Source organism: Diachasma alloeum, unplaced genomic scaffold (assembly GCF_001412515.2).
Source record: "Diachasma alloeum isolate Michigan unplaced genomic scaffold, Dall2.0 Dall_scaffold_00832, whole genome shotgun sequence".
NCBI lineage: Eukaryota > Metazoa > Arthropoda > Insecta > Hymenoptera > Braconidae > Diachasma > Diachasma alloeum.
The window spans coordinates 42,380-63,283 of NW_021680959.1; the positions used below are offsets into that span (position 1 = coordinate 42,380).

At 34.8% G+C, this 20,904-nt stretch overlaps 5 protein-coding genes across 6 annotated transcripts; 2 read left to right on the forward strand and 3 right to left on the reverse strand.

Annotated features, from left to right (window-relative positions):
- Nucleotides 1-9: 9 nt before the first annotated feature.
- On the reverse strand, nucleotides 10-1,670 carry LOC107044893. 2 transcript variants are annotated; one of them, XM_015266958.2, is made up of 3 exons: nucleotides 1,422-1,670; nucleotides 773-965; nucleotides 10-697 (listed from the first exon to the last, which is right to left on the reverse strand). In XM_015266958.2, the coding sequence occupies exons 1-3, from the start codon at nucleotides 1,451-1,453 to the stop codon at nucleotides 374-376; spliced, it is 549 nt and encodes a 182-aa protein (XP_015122444.1). In that variant the 5' UTR covers nucleotides 1,454-1,670; the 3' UTR covers nucleotides 10-373. The 2 variants fall into 2 exon arrangements, with proteins under 2 accessions (XP_015122444.1, XP_015122445.1); XM_015266959.2 differs by having other exon boundaries at nucleotides 773-935; nucleotides 1,422-1,658.
- A 195-nt stretch (nucleotides 1,671-1,865) lies between these two features.
- Nucleotides 1,866-10,505, reverse strand: LOC107044892. The gene is made up of 11 exons (XM_015266957.1): nucleotides 10,318-10,505; nucleotides 9,784-9,927; nucleotides 8,164-8,309; nucleotides 7,805-7,977; nucleotides 7,333-7,726; nucleotides 7,087-7,257; nucleotides 6,837-6,997; nucleotides 6,503-6,753; nucleotides 3,867-6,424; nucleotides 3,736-3,777; nucleotides 1,866-3,651 (listed from the first exon to the last, which is right to left on the reverse strand). Exons 1-11 carry the CDS (start codon nucleotides 10,391-10,393, stop codon nucleotides 2,707-2,709), a joined length of 5,061 nt encoding a protein of 1,686 aa, XP_015122443.1. The 5' UTR covers nucleotides 10,394-10,505; the 3' UTR covers nucleotides 1,866-2,706.
- Nucleotides 10,506-13,256: 2,751 nt separating this feature from the next.
- Nucleotides 13,257-16,017, forward strand: LOC107044882 (protein phosphatase 1H). The gene is made up of 6 exons (XM_015266940.1): nucleotides 13,257-13,896; nucleotides 14,003-14,260; nucleotides 14,334-14,551; nucleotides 14,622-14,892; nucleotides 14,978-15,237; nucleotides 15,323-16,017. The coding sequence occupies exons 1-6, from the start codon at nucleotides 13,717-13,719 to the stop codon at nucleotides 15,558-15,560; spliced, it is 1,425 nt and encodes a 474-aa protein (XP_015122426.1). The 5' UTR covers nucleotides 13,257-13,716; the 3' UTR covers nucleotides 15,561-16,017.
- A 142-nt stretch (nucleotides 16,018-16,159) lies between these two features.
- On the reverse strand, nucleotides 16,160-17,017 carry LOC107044883. The gene is made up of 3 exons (XM_015266941.1): nucleotides 16,777-17,017; nucleotides 16,534-16,678; nucleotides 16,160-16,477 (listed from the first exon to the last, which is right to left on the reverse strand). Exons 1-3 carry the CDS (start codon nucleotides 16,974-16,976, stop codon nucleotides 16,160-16,162), a joined length of 663 nt encoding a protein of 220 aa, XP_015122427.1. The 5' UTR covers nucleotides 16,977-17,017.
- A 638-nt stretch (nucleotides 17,018-17,655) lies between these two features.
- Nucleotides 17,656-18,180, forward strand: LOC107044884 (probable salivary secreted peptide). The gene has a single exon (XM_015266942.1). The coding sequence runs from the start codon at nucleotides 17,710-17,712 to the stop codon at nucleotides 18,082-18,084; it is 375 nt and encodes a 124-aa protein (XP_015122428.1). The 5' UTR covers nucleotides 17,656-17,709; the 3' UTR covers nucleotides 18,085-18,180.
- The last annotated feature ends 2,724 nt before the right edge of the window (nucleotides 18,181-20,904 follow it).

Sequence of the window (20,904 nt, forward strand, 5' to 3'; positions counted from 1 at the left end):
AAGAAGAGAGAGAGAGAGAGAGAGAGAGAGAGAGAGAGAGAGAGAGAGAGAGAGTATTAGAAAATTGGAAATAGAAATTAATGAGTTGTAATTAAAATGAAAAAAAGTCAAATCAGGTTGTTATGGTAGGTAGCGTAGAACAGAATAGGAGCTATCACAGGTAGTTGCAATGGATCCGACCATGGATCACTCGGTAAAATCTAATAGATGGAGAAAGAAGAAAAAAAACGTTAGCATGCACAAATAAAGGTACTTCGGGAGTAGCGTGGGGGCAGCGAATTATTTCTTTTTCATTTTGAATTTCCTTCGCATTGATTTATCAATGAAAATTCCAGCCTAATGAATTTCATCATTTCACTTTCCTTGTTACTAATTATTTTTTTGAAACGCGATAACCAGTGTACGTCATGCCTTCAGTGGCTTTACCAGCGTCAACAAATACGGCAAATTGATCACCAATTTCAGCATCAAACAGTACAATATTTGCTCCACCGCCACCAGGCCCAACAGATGTGATTGGTCTCCAGTTTTCCGATTTATTGGCTTTTCGCTTGAGTGTTAATTTCAAATCTGAGCTTCCATATCCAGCGAAACTAAATTGATAGAGTCCAGGGCAATGTGTTGTGAATATACCTGTTTCAGCGACATAGCCGACGCCCTTGTTGACCAACGTTTGGCTGAAGATGAGGCGGGCATCCTGTGCCAGAAAAATCATATTAATCAAATGAATATAATGAATGAATAAAGACTTTTCTCATTTTCATAGACCTACATTATTCGTGCCTAATGTTGCGGAAAATGCCACTACTCCAGCGCAGTCTTCAGCAGTGGCTATTCTGAGAGAGCCAACGGTTGTAATGCCAGATGCTGGTGGGTCTGGCTGAGCTGATTCGACCAGATAAGCCGTCAATCCCAGCACAACTAACCACACCAATCTTGAAATATGGTAAGTATTGTTGAGGAAACTATTTGCAAAAAAATTTAATGAAACAATTGGAAGCTGTTCCATTATTTATCAATAAAACGAGTGCGTGAGTGTAGAGAGGAACGTAAAGGGCGAAAAAGAGAGAGGTACTCATTCACGCACCATTGCATTTTCTTATTCCACTTTCTATACCAAGGGAAAGTGAAAAGTTGGTCAATTGACCTTGTTGCCTTATTAATAATAATTGCTATTATTATTATTTTCAAATAATTCCATTAAACATCGGCCCTCAAGATAATTTACTCACTCTAAAATACATAGTATTTTGTTCTTTTTGCAATAATAATAAAATAAATTTTGACGCATAAAGATCATTCAAGTAAAGAGAAAAAAAAATGAATATAATAAATAAGAGATTAACGTCTGAATAATGAGCAAGATACGCAAAAAAAATGACTGAGCTGAGTTGGTGAACAAAAAATAAATGGTAACTCACATGATGGTAAATTTTGGTGTGGCAAGTTGCATCTTTCAGCCTCCAGCCCGGACTGCCGGACGTTGGACGTGTGTTGCCTTCTTGTGGGAAGTTCTAGATACGTTCACCGCTCTTGTCACCTCGTACCCGCCTTTATATCAACTTTCAAGCCCCCCGACCATCTGACCTAAAGCTCCGTACTCTCAGTTTTCTCTTTCTTCCATCTGGTACACGAGCACTAACTATTTTTCCCCACCCAACTCCTCCAACGCATTTTCCCCACCATGGATGAACGATCCATTCCCCACCGTTTTAAAAAGTATTGAATTCCCCGTTATTTTTCATACTTATATTTTGTTATGGCTGGAAACCATACCACTCTTTGAACATGTCCTAGTTTGTAAAATTTTCTCCAACTTATAAATATAATAATGACATTCTAATAAAAAATTAAAACCCACGAAATCACATTCATCTAGATTATAATTACACTTGTACAACATATATTTGAATGTTAAGTAGCAGTAATAGATCTTCAAATATTCTCTTCCGAGTATGTAATTTAGCGAGAGCCAGTACTGTCGAGGACTTATTAATAGAGCTCAAGCCGTATGTCAAATTAATAAATCACCTAGTGTACAGCTAACACCGGAGTCAGGCTAAGTAACAACTGCACTATTGCGTAATGAAAAATAATTACATGAATTCACTGTAGCTTCTCATTTTCAATGTTAGTCATCGATAAATCTTTTCAAATTATAGCATTTATCTCAAATTTATTCCATCTAATTTTTCTTCTTTGTACTTGTTTATTTTTCCATCCAATAAAATTATAATTAATGCTTATATGCTATCTAGTAGATTGAAAAATAAAAGTTATTCAATAAAAGTATATATATATCAATAGAGTGCTGAATTGTAAAATTTTCAGTGGCCATGAGTCATCCATGAACAGTAAGATACAATAACAAATTGAGTGTTTGAAAAATACAAAATAAAAAAAAAGCAAAAAAAAAGAAAATCGAAAAGTATTTTTCAATACATGGGGGTCGAAATTAAAAATTATCAACGTGAGAATTTAATTTATACAATTTTTAGTGACTATTTTAAGGGCACAATCAAAGGATCTAGATCAAAACCTCGACCAATCGACTTTCACTGGTTTGTAAAACGCAGGGACACTTTCACAATGATTTTCAATTCAGTCACCATTGAGCTGAGCAATGAAACCACGTATATGAGTAAGCATAAATTAATGATTTGAGTGAAGGATATGCAATTTTAGTAAACAATAAAATGATATAAATCAGACGAGAAGATGACCACTTTGGCATGCTGGCCCTTCATTAGGCCAGTTGCAAGCTCCGGCGCTACTGTCAAAAGTCAAATGCACTGGACAATTTGATACATTTAATATGAATTTTTTCTTCCATTGATCCCAATAGCAAATGTAAAATTTATTGCAGAATTTTGGGTGTCTAAAAAGTCCAGGTCTTGCGCACTCGGCCTCCAGAAATTCCATTTCCGGTGAATGAAATTGTTCATCGTATTGTGCTTTGGGAACTTGATTATTTTCAAAGTTGCCTAGGCTCTTGGCACCTCTTGATTTATTCCTATTAATATTAAATGAAGCGCTTATTTGAATATCAGAAGGGGACAATGAAGCGGCTTTTCTTGATGATTTCAATTTTTCGCCACTGTAATCTTTGTCTGATTCTAATTCAACATAAACATCGGTTTCATCATAGTTTCTCAAATCAACGGTTCCCTTTGACGAATCTATCAAAAGTGGCTTGTTATTTTTGAATCCGGCAAAAGGATCGGACTTGCAGGTGCACTCAGCCTCCAATTTTTCTAGAAGAACAGGATGTAAATCGCTGTATTTTACTACTATTTTTCCTCTCTTCTCTAGTTGATTAATCTTGTCAATTCCAGATGATTGGGCTGGTGATGATGAATCTCCATAGGCTCCGTTGTAGGTAGTCACTGCAGGCGCTTGAGTGGTAATTTTTATCGTCGTATTGTTTTTGTTTTCGTCGTATTTATTATTATACGGTTTATATTTGGAATGTCCTCTATTGTAAGAAGAGCCTCCCTCAGATGATATAGTCGGCTGTACAGTACCCCTAATTGTGTCAACTAAACCATTAATGGATTTTAATGTAGGTTGAGCAGGATAAGGGTGGTGGTCATCATCTTTTGGACTAGTCGCTGGATTCTTTGAGGTTTTTCTGTGGTTTGATGAGTACATCTAGATACATAATAAATACATAATATCTAAATATATAAATAAATAATTAATATATTTAATATATTTAATAAAATGATTATTTACCCCAGTTGATGCAGTCAATGTAGCCGACGGTGAATTGTAAATCTACATGTATTGTACAATAATGATATTAATATTGAAAATAGTTAATTTGCGAAAGTTCATCACTGATAAAATGATTAAGTTATATTCACCTTAGGTCTGGTAGAAGCACCAAATTGCTGATTCAATCCATTGGATGCAGTTTTATTTTGAAAAATTTTTTGTCCAAAGGTATTACTCTCATTTTCATAGCTATATCCTTGATCCGTTATCTGAGTAGATTTGCCATAATTCGTCTCTTCTCCTTTGTTATTAAAAGTCATTGAAGACGGTATGGGTGTAAATTGTTTGTTTTTATCATCTAAATTATAAATTTCATCATTTTTCCAAGAGTTTTCGGTAGCAGATGATGGAATTTTCCTATTTGGTCCATTCAATAAAACATGATTATTTTTATCAGTAATTATGGATATAGGTGTTGACGTTGACGACACTCTGTTCCTGTATCGATCGGTGGATTCAATCGGTTGTTCAACAGTCGATGAAATAGAAAAAGGTCTTGAATTTTGTGCAGGGAATGATTCTGGCGAGAAAGTATTAGCGACTATCGGTCCAGTGGTTATCGTAGCTTTATTTTCTACTAGAATATCAGAAAAAGGCGTTTCAGTTGTTAACTTTAGTAATGAATTTTGTGCAGTCAATAATACAGGAGAGGAGGGAGTATTGACTATTGCTGATTCAGTAGTTAGCATTGGTTTATCATTATTCATATGAATGTCGTAGATAGTAGGTGTTTGAGTGGTAATTCTTCTTATTTCATTATTATAATATAATGAAGTTGTGGATTCAAACAAAGGTTTTACATAGGATGGATACTGTTGGGAAGAAATATTCTCGGATATTATGCTTGTTTCCACATTATTTTGATTAGATATTGGTACTGGCTTGGTAGTTCCTAGAATGTAAGTACCACTGCCACCCAATTGTGCTGTTGTTATTCCTGTTTTAGTTGGGCCAGTTTTTGTGAAACCAATGGGTCTAAAAGTTTGATTTATAAATGTCGATGGGGCCAGAGATTGAAATGGTATTTTTCCATTTTTTTTAATATCATCCTCGGTATATTTGTGAGTAATTAAACCATTGTTATAACGAATTGTGCCTCGGCCCCCATTGTCAAAATATTCATTTGTTTTATAACCATTGCCGTTAGATTGTGATAATAATGAAGCTTCCTCAGTATTTCCTGCTTGATTTGTGTAATATCTGTTGCCAGATGATGTCGCTGATGTTGGTGGAAGAAATGGATTTCCATGGTACAATCGATTTGTAGTAGATGGATAATTTGTGAAAAATTGATTTCTTGTAATTTTTTCAAAGGATGTTGCTGGCGTTGATGGAAGAAATGGATTTCCTTTGTATACTGTATCATTTTTCGATGCATGATTTGCAATAATTCCTTCATTTCCTTGAGCTCCTCCAATAGATGTTGCAGAAGTTGCAGAAGGAAGGAATGGATTACCTTTGTATAATGAATGCCAGGAAGAATCATTTGAGAAAAATGGATTTTCATCTGTTGATCGATGAAAGAATGTCGCTGCTGTTGATGGAAGGAATGGATTATTTTTGTACAATGGTGTTTTTGATGCATGATTTGTAAAAAATTGATTCCCATTAGCTCCTTCGGGTATCGGTACTGATGTGTAATCATTCGACAGGGTTTGTTGGCTTTGGTGGTCATAGAGATTTTTCCTGCTTTGACCACTCAACTCCCCAGTTGGGGAATATCGGAATCCAGATTGCTTTGAAGAAAGTGTTGGAGTTACACCACGTGGAATCTCATTAGGAATTGATGTTTGACTATTTCCGGTGAATTTATAATTCGTTATTCCATCATTAATCACTGGAGTGTATTGGAATGGAATTCCAATTTCAGACATTCTAGGTTTGGATTTTATTCCAATAGTACTTGAATAGGCTTGATTCGTATAATGTTCATTCCCAATAGCAATCGTAGATCCTGGCTGCATAGATTTACCAGTAGTAATTGCATTTTTTCCCGAGATAATTTTTTTATTTTGATAATTATCGAATAATACATTATTCAAACCATTTTCAGTGGTGGTGATGGTGGTGGAAACGGTGAAGCCGGGTTTTCCATTTTTCCTAGTAAAACTTGTTATTATACCTCCAGAATTACTTGTCTGAATAGGCAATTCATTTGACATTGATTTGTTTAGTTTTGAAACTAAATCTACGGATGATATGGTAACGACGTTCTTGGACATACTTTGCAATAGGTTTTTTTCTGTGTGTGTTGAAGTGAAATCATCATTATCTTGAGGAGAAAGATTTGAAATTGATGAACTCTCTGTGACAGTTGTAATGTAGCCATTTGACATGGAAGAAGAATGTATAGTGCTCGTATAATTCTTGCTTGCTCCGTTGTTATATCCGTGTTGTGAATAAGAATCATCATGTCGATGATGTGTGTTTTCTTGAAAATATTTGATAGATCCATCATTTTCTTCTCCATGACTAGTGCCATGGAAAGTTGAAAGACCAGGATGTAGGCTTCCATAGCCACCATTATACTCATAGTTCTTACCAGCACAGGCGGGCACAAGCCATGGCCATTCACATACTAATTTTCTCTCATCAAATACCAATCCATAAGGACAGCGAAATTCATATGGTATCATGTCACCTTCACCTAGCGTATAAATAATAAGCAAGCACATATATCACAACTGAAAATTGTTTCAATTTATCATATTGAAATAATCAATACCTAAATTCATGCAGGCAAAGAACCATCTACAATTGTTAGGGTCAGCATAATAACCTTCTCCAGGACAACGGAATCTTCGTGGAGCAGTTGGTGCAATTTCACTACTTCCAGGACAAGGTGAAGCTTTCGGCAATGATCCAGGCCAAACGCATACCTCAGTCCGTTCATCAAATGATAAACCCTCTGGGCAATTGAACTCAAATACACTGTAGTCTTCGACTTGTTGATTGAATTTCACACAACGGTAGAATCTTATTTACCAATATTCAATTAATGTCCATGCAATCAATGTAATTCAATTGATTTATTATTATAGTGTTAGAAATCCAATTACCTGTTACAGCTCTTTGGATGTACAAAATGACCTTGTTTCAGACATGTAAATTCAGTTTGTGTATTTTCCCTGGTAGCACGAACGTTACCTGAACTATCAACCACTTGGATTATTCTGAAGTCGGAGGGCTTTACATTCACTGGATATAAATTCTCTGGATTCTTAAAAAACAAAAACATACAGAGAAGAAAAAATTTAATGAATGCCATAGAAATAGATAATAGAGTCAGTACAATATATAATAGCTTACTTGAATATCTTTTTCCAGTGAATTCAACACAGCTTCCCGAGTTTTTCTCTCATTATCAGTGAAAGAATGGTAGACTACCTCACTAATAGCCCTTCCGCAATTGGTCTTGAAGTCATTTACAATTTCATCTATCGCAAGACCAGCGAGATCTCGAAGAAGAACGTATTTTCCCTTAAAAAAAAAACAACAACAATCAATATTTTTTATACATGGACATACTGTGGGGAAAAATTGACTGAGCAATACTTTAATCCGTGTAGAAATTTCATCCTCAAATGCTATCCAATTTGACCCATTAAAAACATAAGGAGCCGTGAGATCACTGTCTCGTTCGATTATCCATTCTCCTTGTTTAATCATTTTACAAAATTCCTTCCGATTAATTATCGATGGTTTTTCATCAATTGTCGGCGCACTCGGTGCATTATCGTTTCTATCTTTGAGAGTAAATTTGTATCCACTCGCTGGTAATGAAATTAATAGTTTCTCCTTATCCACACCAAGACCATGAATCAGATCCACCAAGTTATCTGTATTCAACAGATCAGACAGTCCCATCAGTCTAGACGGATGAAAAGTTCTGAATAGGTCTTCATCATTTGTGAGATAATGTGTGGGGATGGTGAACAAATCCACATATCTGAAAAAAAAGATGGACATCATCATTAGAATGCACTAAACATTTGAGTTATTTGAAAATAACTTGTACGTTTCTTACTTAGCAAGACTTTTTAAATCAAACTCTTTTGCGAGTAATTCATTTTTCGTTGGCAAAGATAATAAAATCCTTCCTTTGTCTGATTTTCTCATCATTTCTCCCTTTAACCCCTGGACAAAGTGCACTAAACGTTCTTTAGCGCCTGCTGTTAGATTTAGTTCCACACCATCGACCTGACAATTAAAATTCATTCAAAGTAAATTGTTTCTGGAAAAATACTGGCTAGTTAGGGTCGCTGATAACTACTACTACTACTACTAGCCAAAAAACTATATTTGCAGGTTCCAAAGTATTAAGTAGAAGAATAATTAATTAATATTATATTATATTATTGCATTGTTTTTCTTAATACGACATACCTCATTGAAAATGGTGGAAATCCTAGCGATTGCCTTTTGTATAGCTCCTGCTGAAGTTTTCAGTGATTTTTTATGGTCATCAATACTAAGGACAAACTGAATAGCTGGATTGACTTTTTTCAACAACTCACGAATCCCACGGAGGCCTGAAAATTATAAAAAGTTTCAATTATTCTTGTAAAACTATAAAATAAATATCTTTGCAATATACAAATGATGTGAGTGTGATGCGAGCAAAAAAAATGGAAAAAAAATTATTATGCATCAGGCGGATGCACTTATGCATGACGTCATGACTCTGTGTCAAATGTCATGATGACGTCATGTATATCAATCAGCACGAATAATTACAATTATGAACGTCCTAAAATCTCATGGTATTTTCCAGAATCATGTCATTAATGATTACTAGGTAATATCAATAAATTGATATTATCCATACAGTTTAGTTTTGTGTTACTGGAGTAATGTTCTTCTCAATGAGACGGTGTCCTCGATAGTCCCTCTGCCAGGGGGTACATTCCATTTCAATCATTGAGATGAATATCAACATTCAATTAATTATAATGGATAAGCTATTATGGATAGATTTTTTTTTCTCTTCAATTCCATGACAGATTATTGCAATTTTATTACTTGATATACTACTGATACAGTTTTATATGCCATGAATAGTTCTTTGATATTCTGAAATTCCAATTGGCATTTTTTTTTCATTTTTGTATCACAGAGCCAAACTCATATACCTAATCCATCAACAAAGTTGAACAAACGCTATACCATTGTATACAGAAATATATTTCAGATTTACGCAACTACTACCATGCCTTGGAGATGTATATATCCCAAGTTGTAAATTGCCATTTTTTTTTTCATCTGAGGTGGTATTTGATGTTTGTTGACCGAGGGTTTCCTTATGTGGATGGCAGTTTAAGCGTCAGTGCGACAAAGTATTTATGATTCGAAGGGAAAGTATTTTATTCGCCTGCAGGGTATAAGGTCGTTCACATTTACTTGGATAATTGTATAGAATATAAAAAACGTAGAGATGATAACAAGGAGAAAGAAAGAATTCACTATTCACTATTATAAATATTTGAAATTCTTCAAAATGCTATAACAAGTTCCAATGGCATGAAAAAACTTTGATTTCCTCAACTAAATGATTCTACAAATCTCAGCTGATGAGATTGATGCAAAAAACGGTATAATTTTTTCCATTTCTGGTTACAAGGAAAATTCATTAAACACGCAAAAATCGAGCCACTACACGCTCCTTATTCCAAGCGTGTCAAGCCAAAAAAATCATCAGTACATACAAAGCAGACGATAATAACCTTTTACTTTCAAAATTGTTACCATAGCAGATGAAAAAAAAATGTAAATGGTTTTCTCCTGTTAACGAAGGAAGAGAAAATTGCTCTGTATTTATTATGCAATTATTAATGAAAATAATTTTAGAAAGAACAGTGAAGTTGATTTTGATTTTCCATTTTGTTTTTTTCTCTCGACTGTTTTGTATTCATTTTAATGATTAAAGAATGAAAATGATTGGAATATACTATTGATTGAAAATAAAAATAAAAAATAAAAAATAAATATTTTTCTTGTCGTATTTACCGGAAGTGTTGAAATCCTGAAGATCATGACCTTTATGCACAAGCGTCGTACATCTGGAAATTGAATCCTCCAACTGTCTCAAATCATTTGATGATGTATAACAGAGAATTTCTCGTTGAGGATGAGTTTGTTGCCGTGAATATGCTTGTAAAAAAAAGAGAGAATTGTGCCTTGAAAAATTTGATAACTAATGTATTTATTGTTACAACAAGAAAAAATCATTTTCTTATGTTTCATTTGTGCATTTGAAGTTGACATCATCGCCAATTACGGCTATAATATAGTCATTTGCATAGTTGCGGAAGATGTTCACATTAGCTATGTGGTATCTAACAATGCACCATCCTAGAGTTTTGAAATTATTATACCTTCAATTGTAACCAAATATATATTATTTTCCTTACTACAATTGATTGTTATCAACTAATCGGAGTACGATTGAAATAAAATCCTGAATGATAGATATATTGGCTTTCACGTTGTAAATATATCATCAAGTTGGGTAAAACTTCGCCAGATATTTGTCCAACTTACTGGCAGTGTATCCGAGGGTGAAAAGTCCCAGGAAAAGTAAAAATCCAACTCCCATGGCTGGCAGAATTGAATTCATCGACAGCTTGAAAATCTCACTTCCACGGATGTCGGTTATTTTGGTCCTGCAAGTTAGAGAGCACGATTCGTACTGAGTCCTGGCTGAAGAGGCGTGCTTACATAGTAAGAGAGTTACCGCCAACACAAGAAGATACAAGTGAGCCAAGAGCGTCAAAGATGGGCTCATCAGCCGGGTAGAGAAGGGCTTGATAGAAGGTGTGCAAACTATTGAATCTCCTAAAAAATCATTTAATAGTTCAAATGCCCAAATTTTTCGGTGCTGGACTTTGCCAAGAAGCAATTTTTCAAAATTCGATTATTGAAAATTTTTTGAGATTTATTAAGTGTCCATATTGTCCAATGAAACAATTTTCAATAATTTGAATTTTGAAAAAAAAAAAAGCAAATTTTTGCCTATATTGCCCCATTCTCCCCAATTGTATTCAAGACTTGAATTTTGTATAGACATTTGTTGGAGCAAAGAATTATTATCATATAAAAATAAATTGTAAATAAAGCCATTGTAAAGAGTGGGCGACGGTTTTTTGCAGTGCAGTTGATATAAATTCATTTGGCAATTCTCACCTTTATCTTGATGAGAGTAAAATTACTCGAATTTATGTGATTTTATTTACAAGGATTCCCTATTGATGCAATGATGCAACACAAGTGGAATCTCGAAACTTGGTGGGATAATGCTCAATACTCACATGAATATGAACGAACGAGCTACAGGACTCGATATGTTCCAATTCACATTAATCATTTCGTTAATTCAGAGTTTCATTTCGTTTCGTTTCGTTTACTCCAAAAACTCATTATTTTTTATATTTATTGATTTGATTTATGGACAAAGCAGATGAATGAATTCCACGCCAATAAATGAGCTAGGATCGATATATCACAAAGAATAGTCTATCCACAAGAATGTTAATTGGCGTGCGGTACTTTTCTCCATTTACCTTTTACGGTGTTTACATTTCTTTTATGAACAATTTTTTATCCTTTTTATTTTCAAACAGAAACACCGGTATGATAATTATAAAACATCTTCATGTTATATTGGGTGATTCACTCATGTATAGCAATAACGTAATTGCCAATAGAGAACAAAAAATGGGTTTCTTGAAATGCAAGATTTATTCAACTGGAATCATCGGCACAATTAATAGATGGTTTTCCCAGCAATCAATCAGCTAGAGATAAATTGATCCTGAAATTTTTGGTCGCCCTTTCTGTACACAACATTTAGAACAATTTGTAGAGAAAAACCCTGGCCTTACACGTTGAAATGAAGAAAAATAAAACGGAGACATAATCATGGAGTACTTTCTCTGAAAATTACATCATGCCTCGCCTCAAGCTATTAGCAATGCGTACACTCAAACACTTGATAAAATGTTGACTGTGTGAAAGAATTAAATTGGAGGGTTAATAATTCGGTCTATTCCAGGACTTGATACATTTGTTAAAAAATAGAGAATCAATTCAATGATGAAAGATGAGAAGAGTTAAAGAAAGAAAGAAAGAACATACAAGAAGGCAGGCCATTGCAGTGGGGAAAGTCAAACGTGTTGACTTTGCCTACAAACAACACCCTGAGTAGAGGTTTGGTCCCCATTATATTCATGACCGATCGCCACACCCTCTCATCACTTGCATGGGCTTGCAATTTTCAATTCATTAACACAATGCGACGGTATTTACATTTTTATTCATGTGTGTGGTACATTTGATTATTAATAATGAAATATTCACTTGGCGAAAAAATTCGATTTTGCCGAATAGTATTTTTAGAAATAGTATTTTTAAGAATTTTTCCTTCTAACTTGTAAAAAAAGTTTGCAACAAGCCATTTTCCTTGAAAATACAATTGATAGAAAATTTCTTTTTATTTATAAGCATGAAAATGCACCCTTTAATTGAAAAAACTCAATGAGTTTTATTTTTCAAAAATTTGTTTGAAACGTGAAATATTAGCGGCTAACAAGCTTCAAATTATCCGACATTAAAAATTGATTTTTGCCCCATTTTAGAATCATTTCTCTGCTAGCTTGCCGTAAGCGTATTACATTTGTATGAGTTGATTTTATTTTCAGGGATGATTTTTCAAAAATTTATTTAAAAAAAAGTACTAACTAGCAAATATTATTTATTAGCTCGCAATTTTCTTCAAAACTACTTCAATGAGGAAAAAAATAAAAATTCGGAATATCTATACATAAGGGAGTTCGCCGAGCCGTGAGATTCGACCGTGGCGCCATCCCTCCATTGGGGTCGTACTATTTTTGGCTTGGGGTCACCGAAACCCCGAGATCTGAGCCTCTACTTTAGTCTATCCTCTTTGAAGTCCACAATCCAACAGCCGTATTGGGACCGCTAGTTACCGATGGCGGCGCTCGTTTTCACCAAATGGACGATTTTAGGCTTCTCATATACACGCTAACACAAGCCAAAATTGGGTTGCATACTGCTGTGTGCAGCCCAATATCCGCCATTCATAGGTGGCGTTTTGATATTTAGCGTTTCCAGTCTCTTAGGATATGTTGAATGAATGACAATAGTTATAGTGACCGATCGTGAATAAAAATAAGTGTGACACTGTTTAACCGATAGTAGGTCGCAATTGTTCCATATCTCATCATTTTCAAAGTAGACCGTACCGTACCGTACCGTGGGCTACTGTGGTGGAAAAATAAATGTAGCTCCCCCCCCCCCNCCAACCATTATATGCTAGCTATATGTCGGTGCAGCAGAATCGAGTTGAATGTAAAGAAAAGAAATCTCTAGTACCATATGTAGGATCAAAACTTCAATCAATGATGACTATCACGCTCTCTGGTATCTTTTCAATCAACTTTCTCAACAATGGTGATGTTGGTGTAAAGAAGTTCCCTTTGGATGTGCAAATCCTGTTATATGTCATATGGGATAACCTATATTTGAAATTAATTGATTAATTGTGAATGAATGTTTCATGTGTAATTTATACATATGAATCCTTATCAAAGTTGTCAAAGTTGTCCGAAAAATAAAAGTTGGAAATAATATGTACGGGAGACTGAGAATTTAACTGTGGCGTGGTTGACAGCTGACGTTAACTGTTCATTTACAATGATTTTTAAATAATAATGAAAAAAAAAATTACAACTTATTTGTTTCTACTCGAAAAGGAAGGAAAAACCATCTTCTATAAAAAGACTATCTGTTATGCATAATAATTAAAAATAATTTTCCAATAATTGTTTTGGCCTAGTTTATATGATAAATTATTTTATCTTACATAAAAAATATCATAAAAATTGATTGACGAGGCCTTATATCACAAGACCAAATCCAAAGATGTTTAATCGATTCAAGTCAGTATTGATAAATGCGGTGGCTGGTAATGAGCTTGGCTTACAATATCACAATGATTCAGAAAATGAAATTGCAACCGATTATGTCAATTCAAATGTGGAGATTGAGGCAAAACCTTACAGTAGACCATGCTTCTTAGGTCTTACAAATGAAGAGACACAGGTGAGTTTTTCAGCCAATTTTATCAAACTGATTAATATGATACGTTCAGTGGTATATAATGTTTTTTTTTTTTTTTTTTTTTCAATTTTCTTTCTTGTCGAATTAGGTGAGTGCGGATCACAGAGTGAGGCCTATAATAGTTCCAAGGGATCTGAGTCGTTTACCATGGTGTGCTGGATATGCAGAATGCATAAATGCGGGAAAAAGTACATGGAACGAGGACCAGGCAGCAGCAACAAGAGGAGATTTATCATTATCGGACAGAGATGTATCACTACCTTATATCATATTCTCAATGTTTGATGGACATGCTGGATATCAAGTGGCACTTACATCTAGACTACATCTTCATCGACTCATCCTGGTAAATTGACCTTTACATATGACGACAGTAATGAAATATTTTTGCTGATTTACAAAAATTGAATTATTATTAGGAACGATTGCAAGCTATTCCTGGTCATATGCTGCTCAATGACAGCGAAGATAATTTTATAAGGGGGAGAGATCTTGTTATTGGAGCTATTGAAATGGCATATAAACAGATGGATCAACTAGTTGAGCATCAGGCGCAAAATGGTGGTGGTGGATGTACAGCACTTACAGTTTTATTCTTAAATGGCCTCTTGTATGCCGCTGGTGCCGGGGACTCGAGGTTGGAATAAATGGATAAAAAATATTATATATGTCTTTATTTTGCTTGTTCTTTGTAACTTTTCTTTCAGGACTGTTTTCGTTCATGGAAATGATGAGCGCGCATTGACCACCGATCATACACCAGACTCTGAGTCGAATCGGGTTAGGGCATTGGGCTCACTAAAGGGTGGTGAATTGTTGAAGGGCTATTTCACACCATTGGAATTTCGTAAGCGTCCATTAGAAAGAGAACTGGGCTCAATGGTACTTTATCGAGAACCTTACATGACCGGTTGGACATATAAACTTTTAACACATCATGATTTGAAACTACCACTTGTATCCGGTCATGGAAAAAGGGTAATTCCTATCGTGAATCGTAAATAGTAATAATAAATGATAGACTGGACATTGAAAAATCATTAGTTTTTTCATCATTAAACAGAGTCGAGTTATGGGAACAATTGGGGTTACAAGAGGATTTGGTGATCACGGATTAAAAGCAGCCAGTACCGGTGTTAGTATTAAGCCATTTTTATCCTCTCAACCGGATATACAGTGCCTCAGGTTAGATGATTATCAACTCACAGAAAGGGATTGTGTGATAATAGCAACAGACGGATTGTGGGATGTTGTAAGTAATAAAGATGCCGGAACTATTCTCCGGAAAACACTTGCACCGGACACGCCCTCCCTCGAATACAGGTATTTTTGCTGATTAATACCTTATTGTCGTAGGAAAAAAGTCTAATAATAACTAAAACTCAGTCAGCCTCTCTTATGATTGTAGATTGACTATGGGGGCTCAAGAACTGGTACAGGCAGCGAGAGGCCGCTTAATTGGTCGGATTTGGAGAGGTAAACCAGAAAAAGCTGAGGAGAATGAGGAAGAATATTTGCCCATGGCGTCAGTAGACGATATAAGTGTTATGGTTGTTCCAATCTATCCGTATTCATGTGAACATAGACAGTGGTTAAAAACTACGCAACAAGAAAAAACGTATTTATTGAGAAACGTGCCTGAGTGATATCACAATTGTATTCGCAATGTAAAAAGAATAGAATTGGGGAGAGGAAGCGATCATGCCCCCACTCCACTCTTTGAAGATAACCAATTCTTTGAACGACACATGAGTCGCTCATGGAATTATGGAAAAATCAGTTGAATTTATGTTAATTTATCAACACTAAAAACTAATAAAAAAATTTCCTAGCACTTGAAAGTCTCCCACGAACAATGTTTTCAAAGGTTATACACAAGTGTATGAAAAATAGTGGATGCAGCGGCGGCGTCTTGCCTACATGAATTATTCAATGTGATACATTCCATTTTTTCAATTAATATCAAATCAAGTGAGAATCACTTTTGACAAGACAATGAATTTCTCGTCAACAAATAGGAAGATAAGCATATATACCGTAAGATGACTTCAATAATTCATTGAATAATAAACCAATAATAGAGAATAAATACATTGAATTGAATAATGTTGTACATAGTTAATGTGACCAGGGGCAGTGAAAATGTTTATTTTTCTCCTTGTATTTGAATCTTATATATAAAAAATATAAATAATAATAATAATAAATTGAATAAATTTGATAAAGTTATTTTTTCATCTGTTACTTAGCGCTGACGAGATCTCAGTAAAGGTATTTTGGAGCCGATCTTAGATGAACGCCATTCTAAATTTGAATCCTCCAATGGAGGAGGCATATTTCTTTGAGACTTTTTTTTTGACTGCGATTCGATTCTGTCAATTATTTCGTCCAAAATGCTTTTAAATTCAATCATACGTTGTATTTTATCGTCATCGGGACTATCAGTGGTATCAAATATTTCATTTATTTGTAGAGATGAATTTCCAGTTCCGTTAATACCGAGTGATACAATGTAAAATTGACTATAATTTTCCATTTCCAAGAAATTTAATATTCTTCTAGCCTGTAAAATGCACACATGTTATATCCTAAAATAATTCTCCTATAATAATTTTTTACCTTGATGATTCTATTGATTTCCAGGGGTTTAGGTATGAATTGAGAATATTCCATGTAGGTTTGCTCATTCTCATTATCCTCATGTACAATTGAATTGCCCGGATTTGATGGTAAAGCATTGTACCATTGCAGTATAATAGTACCACTGGGGTGATGAAAATATTATTATTATTATTATTATTATTATTATTATTCAACTAGAATGTTTAATCACAGCAATGTTGATAATGGATAATAACTCACATAGTTATTATGAGCAAAACTAGAAATAAAATCATTTTCCAATCAATCTGCTCAGGTTGATTCATCCATGATGTAATTTTTTCATTCCACGTTTTATCATTTTTTCCATCAATTAGATTATTCAATTCTCGGTGAATTTTTTTATAAACTGAGTGTAGCCATGGGAAATATACGTTGCAAGAAAATTTCCAATTAAACATTTTCAATGAAGCAATTTCAACTTGATTAAATTTTATTCCATCTCAACGAAAATAACCAAATACGTAAATGTTTGATGAAAAACAAAAATCAATCAAAAATCAGTATTCATTTTTTTTTCTTCAAAAGTAAAAATTTCATTCAAAATGTGATCATTTGTCCAATTGCGGTTTGGAGCATCAGCGACAAATCTGGTCAAATATAATAGAGGAGAGGAGTTATCTTATGGTTATTCATTCCTCTTCATAATGTCTACTATAATGTCCGACCAATGTGAAACGTAAACTCACTCAGTAATTGAAATTTATCATTAGTGGAAAATAATGAGAGATTGGAGAATATAAATTGGTGAATAATTGGAGGCCAAACTTTTGAAATATAATACTTGATCCATTGATGTGGAATAATTGCTCTAAATTATGAAGGAAGGAGATAATGGTTATGATAATGATGATGAACGCGGTCTATTAGTACGAGTTTTACTTGAAAGAAAAAAAAATTGATTATTTCATGTGATCGTTATATTTGTTAATGATGATCAATGTGATATTTACCTAAGATAAAGCTTCGGACTTTGTTATTTGAAGGAAAGAAATGGTAGAAGAGATAAATTTTTGCGATAAGATAGGTATAGCTGATAAGAGCTGTCATCTTATGATAATATAAATTTTGCACCTTGGATTGTCTCACAGTTAGTATTGTACAATCAGGGGTGTGACTATTGAGTTATCAAGAATGTATTCAAAGTGTGCCTTCTTTTTAGTCATACTGGTGACTGTGGTTTTCACAAATTATTCACCATCATACGCATACAGTCAAAGTCATCACTTGTTCGTTGGCAGAAGACTCCCAGGTGATTCTCTAACGTATCAGGAGAATATTGTCAAGTCATCAAAACTGTGGCAGATTGTCACTGTGCAAAAGACGTTCTATGCCGCAAGGAATGAAAGAATTACTCAGGTTGTCGCTCTAGATCAGAAGATCAATGGAAATGGAGCCTACGCAAGAATCCTCAAAGGTGGACCTGACCAGAATAATGTTACCATCAAATTCAAGAGTCAACGGGGCCACGGTATCAATTTTATCGTTCAGCTCTACTCCAGGCCTTGAATTTCTAAAAGTCCAATGGTATTATCACGAATGAAAAATAAACATTTACCATTTCTTTGACCTAATTTGAATAAAGTTTACTTTGCTACAACCAAATATTTCTTAATTGCAAATCATTTAATTTTAACATTTTCTCTTCAAACCTCTAATCGATATTTGGAGCGTATGACAGAATGTGATATTATCGTGTAACATTATGAAAGAAGAGTGCGCGCCTCTTATCTTGTAAAATATTCAATGGACACATGAGGTCTAAAAATGTCTTGGTCTATACGTAGAAACCACTTATATCCATTTCAGCTATTTTTTCATTGTTCCGGTTTATAATTAGAAAATCTGTTTCTTTTCTAGTTTCTTCATTGTCATATCATACACGAGTCATGTATAGGGGTATAGTGTCGTTAAAGCTGAAATAGTGCCAATAAAAATAGTACTGAGTGTAAAAATGGACGTTTTTAAAAAGAGCCCTATTCTTATATGCATTCACGTTAATGTAGTAATTATTCAATTATAATAATTCATAATCTAATGAGTGCATTGTGGTACATTATAGATGAAAAATCTTAATTTCCCTAATTATACTACAACGAGTGATAAAGGAACAGAGAGAATACGAAATGGTAAAGTCAAATTAATAGTGGAGGAGATACATGGGTTGGTCAGACAGGGGGAAGCCTGTGTCGATGTGTCGAGGATGAGAATAGGAAGTCGAGGGATATATGAAAACGGGAGTTTTATCGATCGTTAACATTAAATATTTAATCACACCAAGAAAGTTCAATACTCGGACCTGTGGTTGGACATGGCGTGTAGTGGGCTGTCTTTGAAAGTCAGGCTGGCGTCTACACTCATATAGTATACGTATTTGCCCCAACAGAGGAATGGTATATCTGCGGGTTGAACTGTCTGCTACGTTCCGGATATATGTACAAGACACGCAGCTCTGACACCAATCCCCACGTGGATGGAAGTTGTACTGAATTATTTAGTTGTCGAATGCCTCAGTCTCTCCCAGTCAGACTGACTTGATGGTAAAATAAATAAAACGTCAACAATTAAGCTAATATTATTCGTTGGATTGATGAGATTTTTCGAGTAGAAAGAGAATGTGGAGGAGAAGAAAAAAAAAGTACATTCATAGAGTCGATAAACAGGAAAGATATGACCTCTTCCTCTTCCTCCTTTACTCCAGCCTCACTAAAGTAAGTCTACTATCTTTTTATTCAGTGTTACACTTTCAAAAGTCTTTTTAGATAAAGCGACTTTAATGGCTGGAGGCGACCGACTTTAGCCGCACACTGGACCATCCCCCATAGATTCCTGCACTGTTTCTCTGCGTTGAGTTTCCCTTAGATTCAAATCACGTAGTTTAAAAACTTTCTACTGGTTATCGAATTGTCTCCAACTATTTTTTTTCTTTTCTCTTTTTCCACCAGTTGGCTCATTCATAAACTTTGTTCCTGCTATTAAATGCTTGAGAAAACGACACAAAAATGTAGTAATTAATAATAATAATCAATGATGCAAATAGGATTTTTATGAATGAATAAAGAGCACATGGTATGAGGTGAAGGACAATCATCTTTCTAGCCATCTCTTCTCTTCTCTTATGTCTTCTCTTCCCATCACCAATGACAGGAGTAAAATCTGTGGTGTTGGTAATACTTCAGGAAGTACAAGTTGGGGCTTGCGCATTATTCAAAGTGGAATGTTGAAATTTGCTATCTCTCTTGCATTAATGGAAAGAGAGGGAAATATGTGTAACGAAGAAAGAAGAGAGTCGCAAACGCGCGCGCAGTTGCGTGGTTGAGAGAACGGAGTTGGTCATTCGAAGCCCGCCAACAGAGGAGCGAGCAGACGTTCGAGGAGCGGACGTTCGGTATTCTTGTATATCCGCGAAACGAGAAAAATCACGGACGTATACCGCGGCATACCACATCATTTAATTAATATATTTACGAAATAATAACAAAATTTAAGAGTGGTGCCATTGACAATTCTCGTGTAACCCGTGTGATTTCATTATTTTCAATGCCTCATTCAGGGTGAGAGATCAATTTCATAATAATAATAATAATAATAATAATAATGTTGATTTGAATGCTCCTGTGACTGTGAGAACAATTCATCAACTCTAATATGATTGTGCACCAAAATTGTTAATGTCAATCTAGTGATAATGTATTTTTTATACAATCGCTTACTTTCATCCGAAATCAAGTTGAACGTCTGAAAAAACTTGTGTTGGACAAGAAGATACGATTTCGAATTCAATGTTGATAGAGTTAAAAGAATAATTTTACTGAGGTGAATTATAATTTGCTCTATCTATTTGAGAGACATTCAAGTGAGAACGCCACGAGATCCTTCTTCGAGGAGCGTCTCATTGTCTCGTGTGGATGTACACAAACAAGCCAGGCAAGCGGTGAAGGGTGTACAGGTACTTGCAGCAGGCCCGCCCGATCGGTGCCGATTCAACACGAGTTGTAAAGTCGACAGGGAACGAACGAAGAACACTACTCCGACAAGGGGTCCATATTTTTCTCTCCTTGTAAAAAGAGATAAAGAATTGGCGCAAATGAGTGAGTGAGTGAGTGAGTGAGTGAGTGGGTGGATAGGTGGATGAATGAAGGCAAAGAGGACATAATAGTGCTCACTCCTGTTTTTTGAGCATATTTGAGATGGATCTCAACTAAATGGAATTTCTCTTTGAGGTGATTCTCAGCACACTACATTGCAGAGAAAAAAGCGAGTTTGGTGAATAGAAAATAAAGAAAAACCTTTGCAACAGAATAAAAAAAAAACAACACCAACAAACGA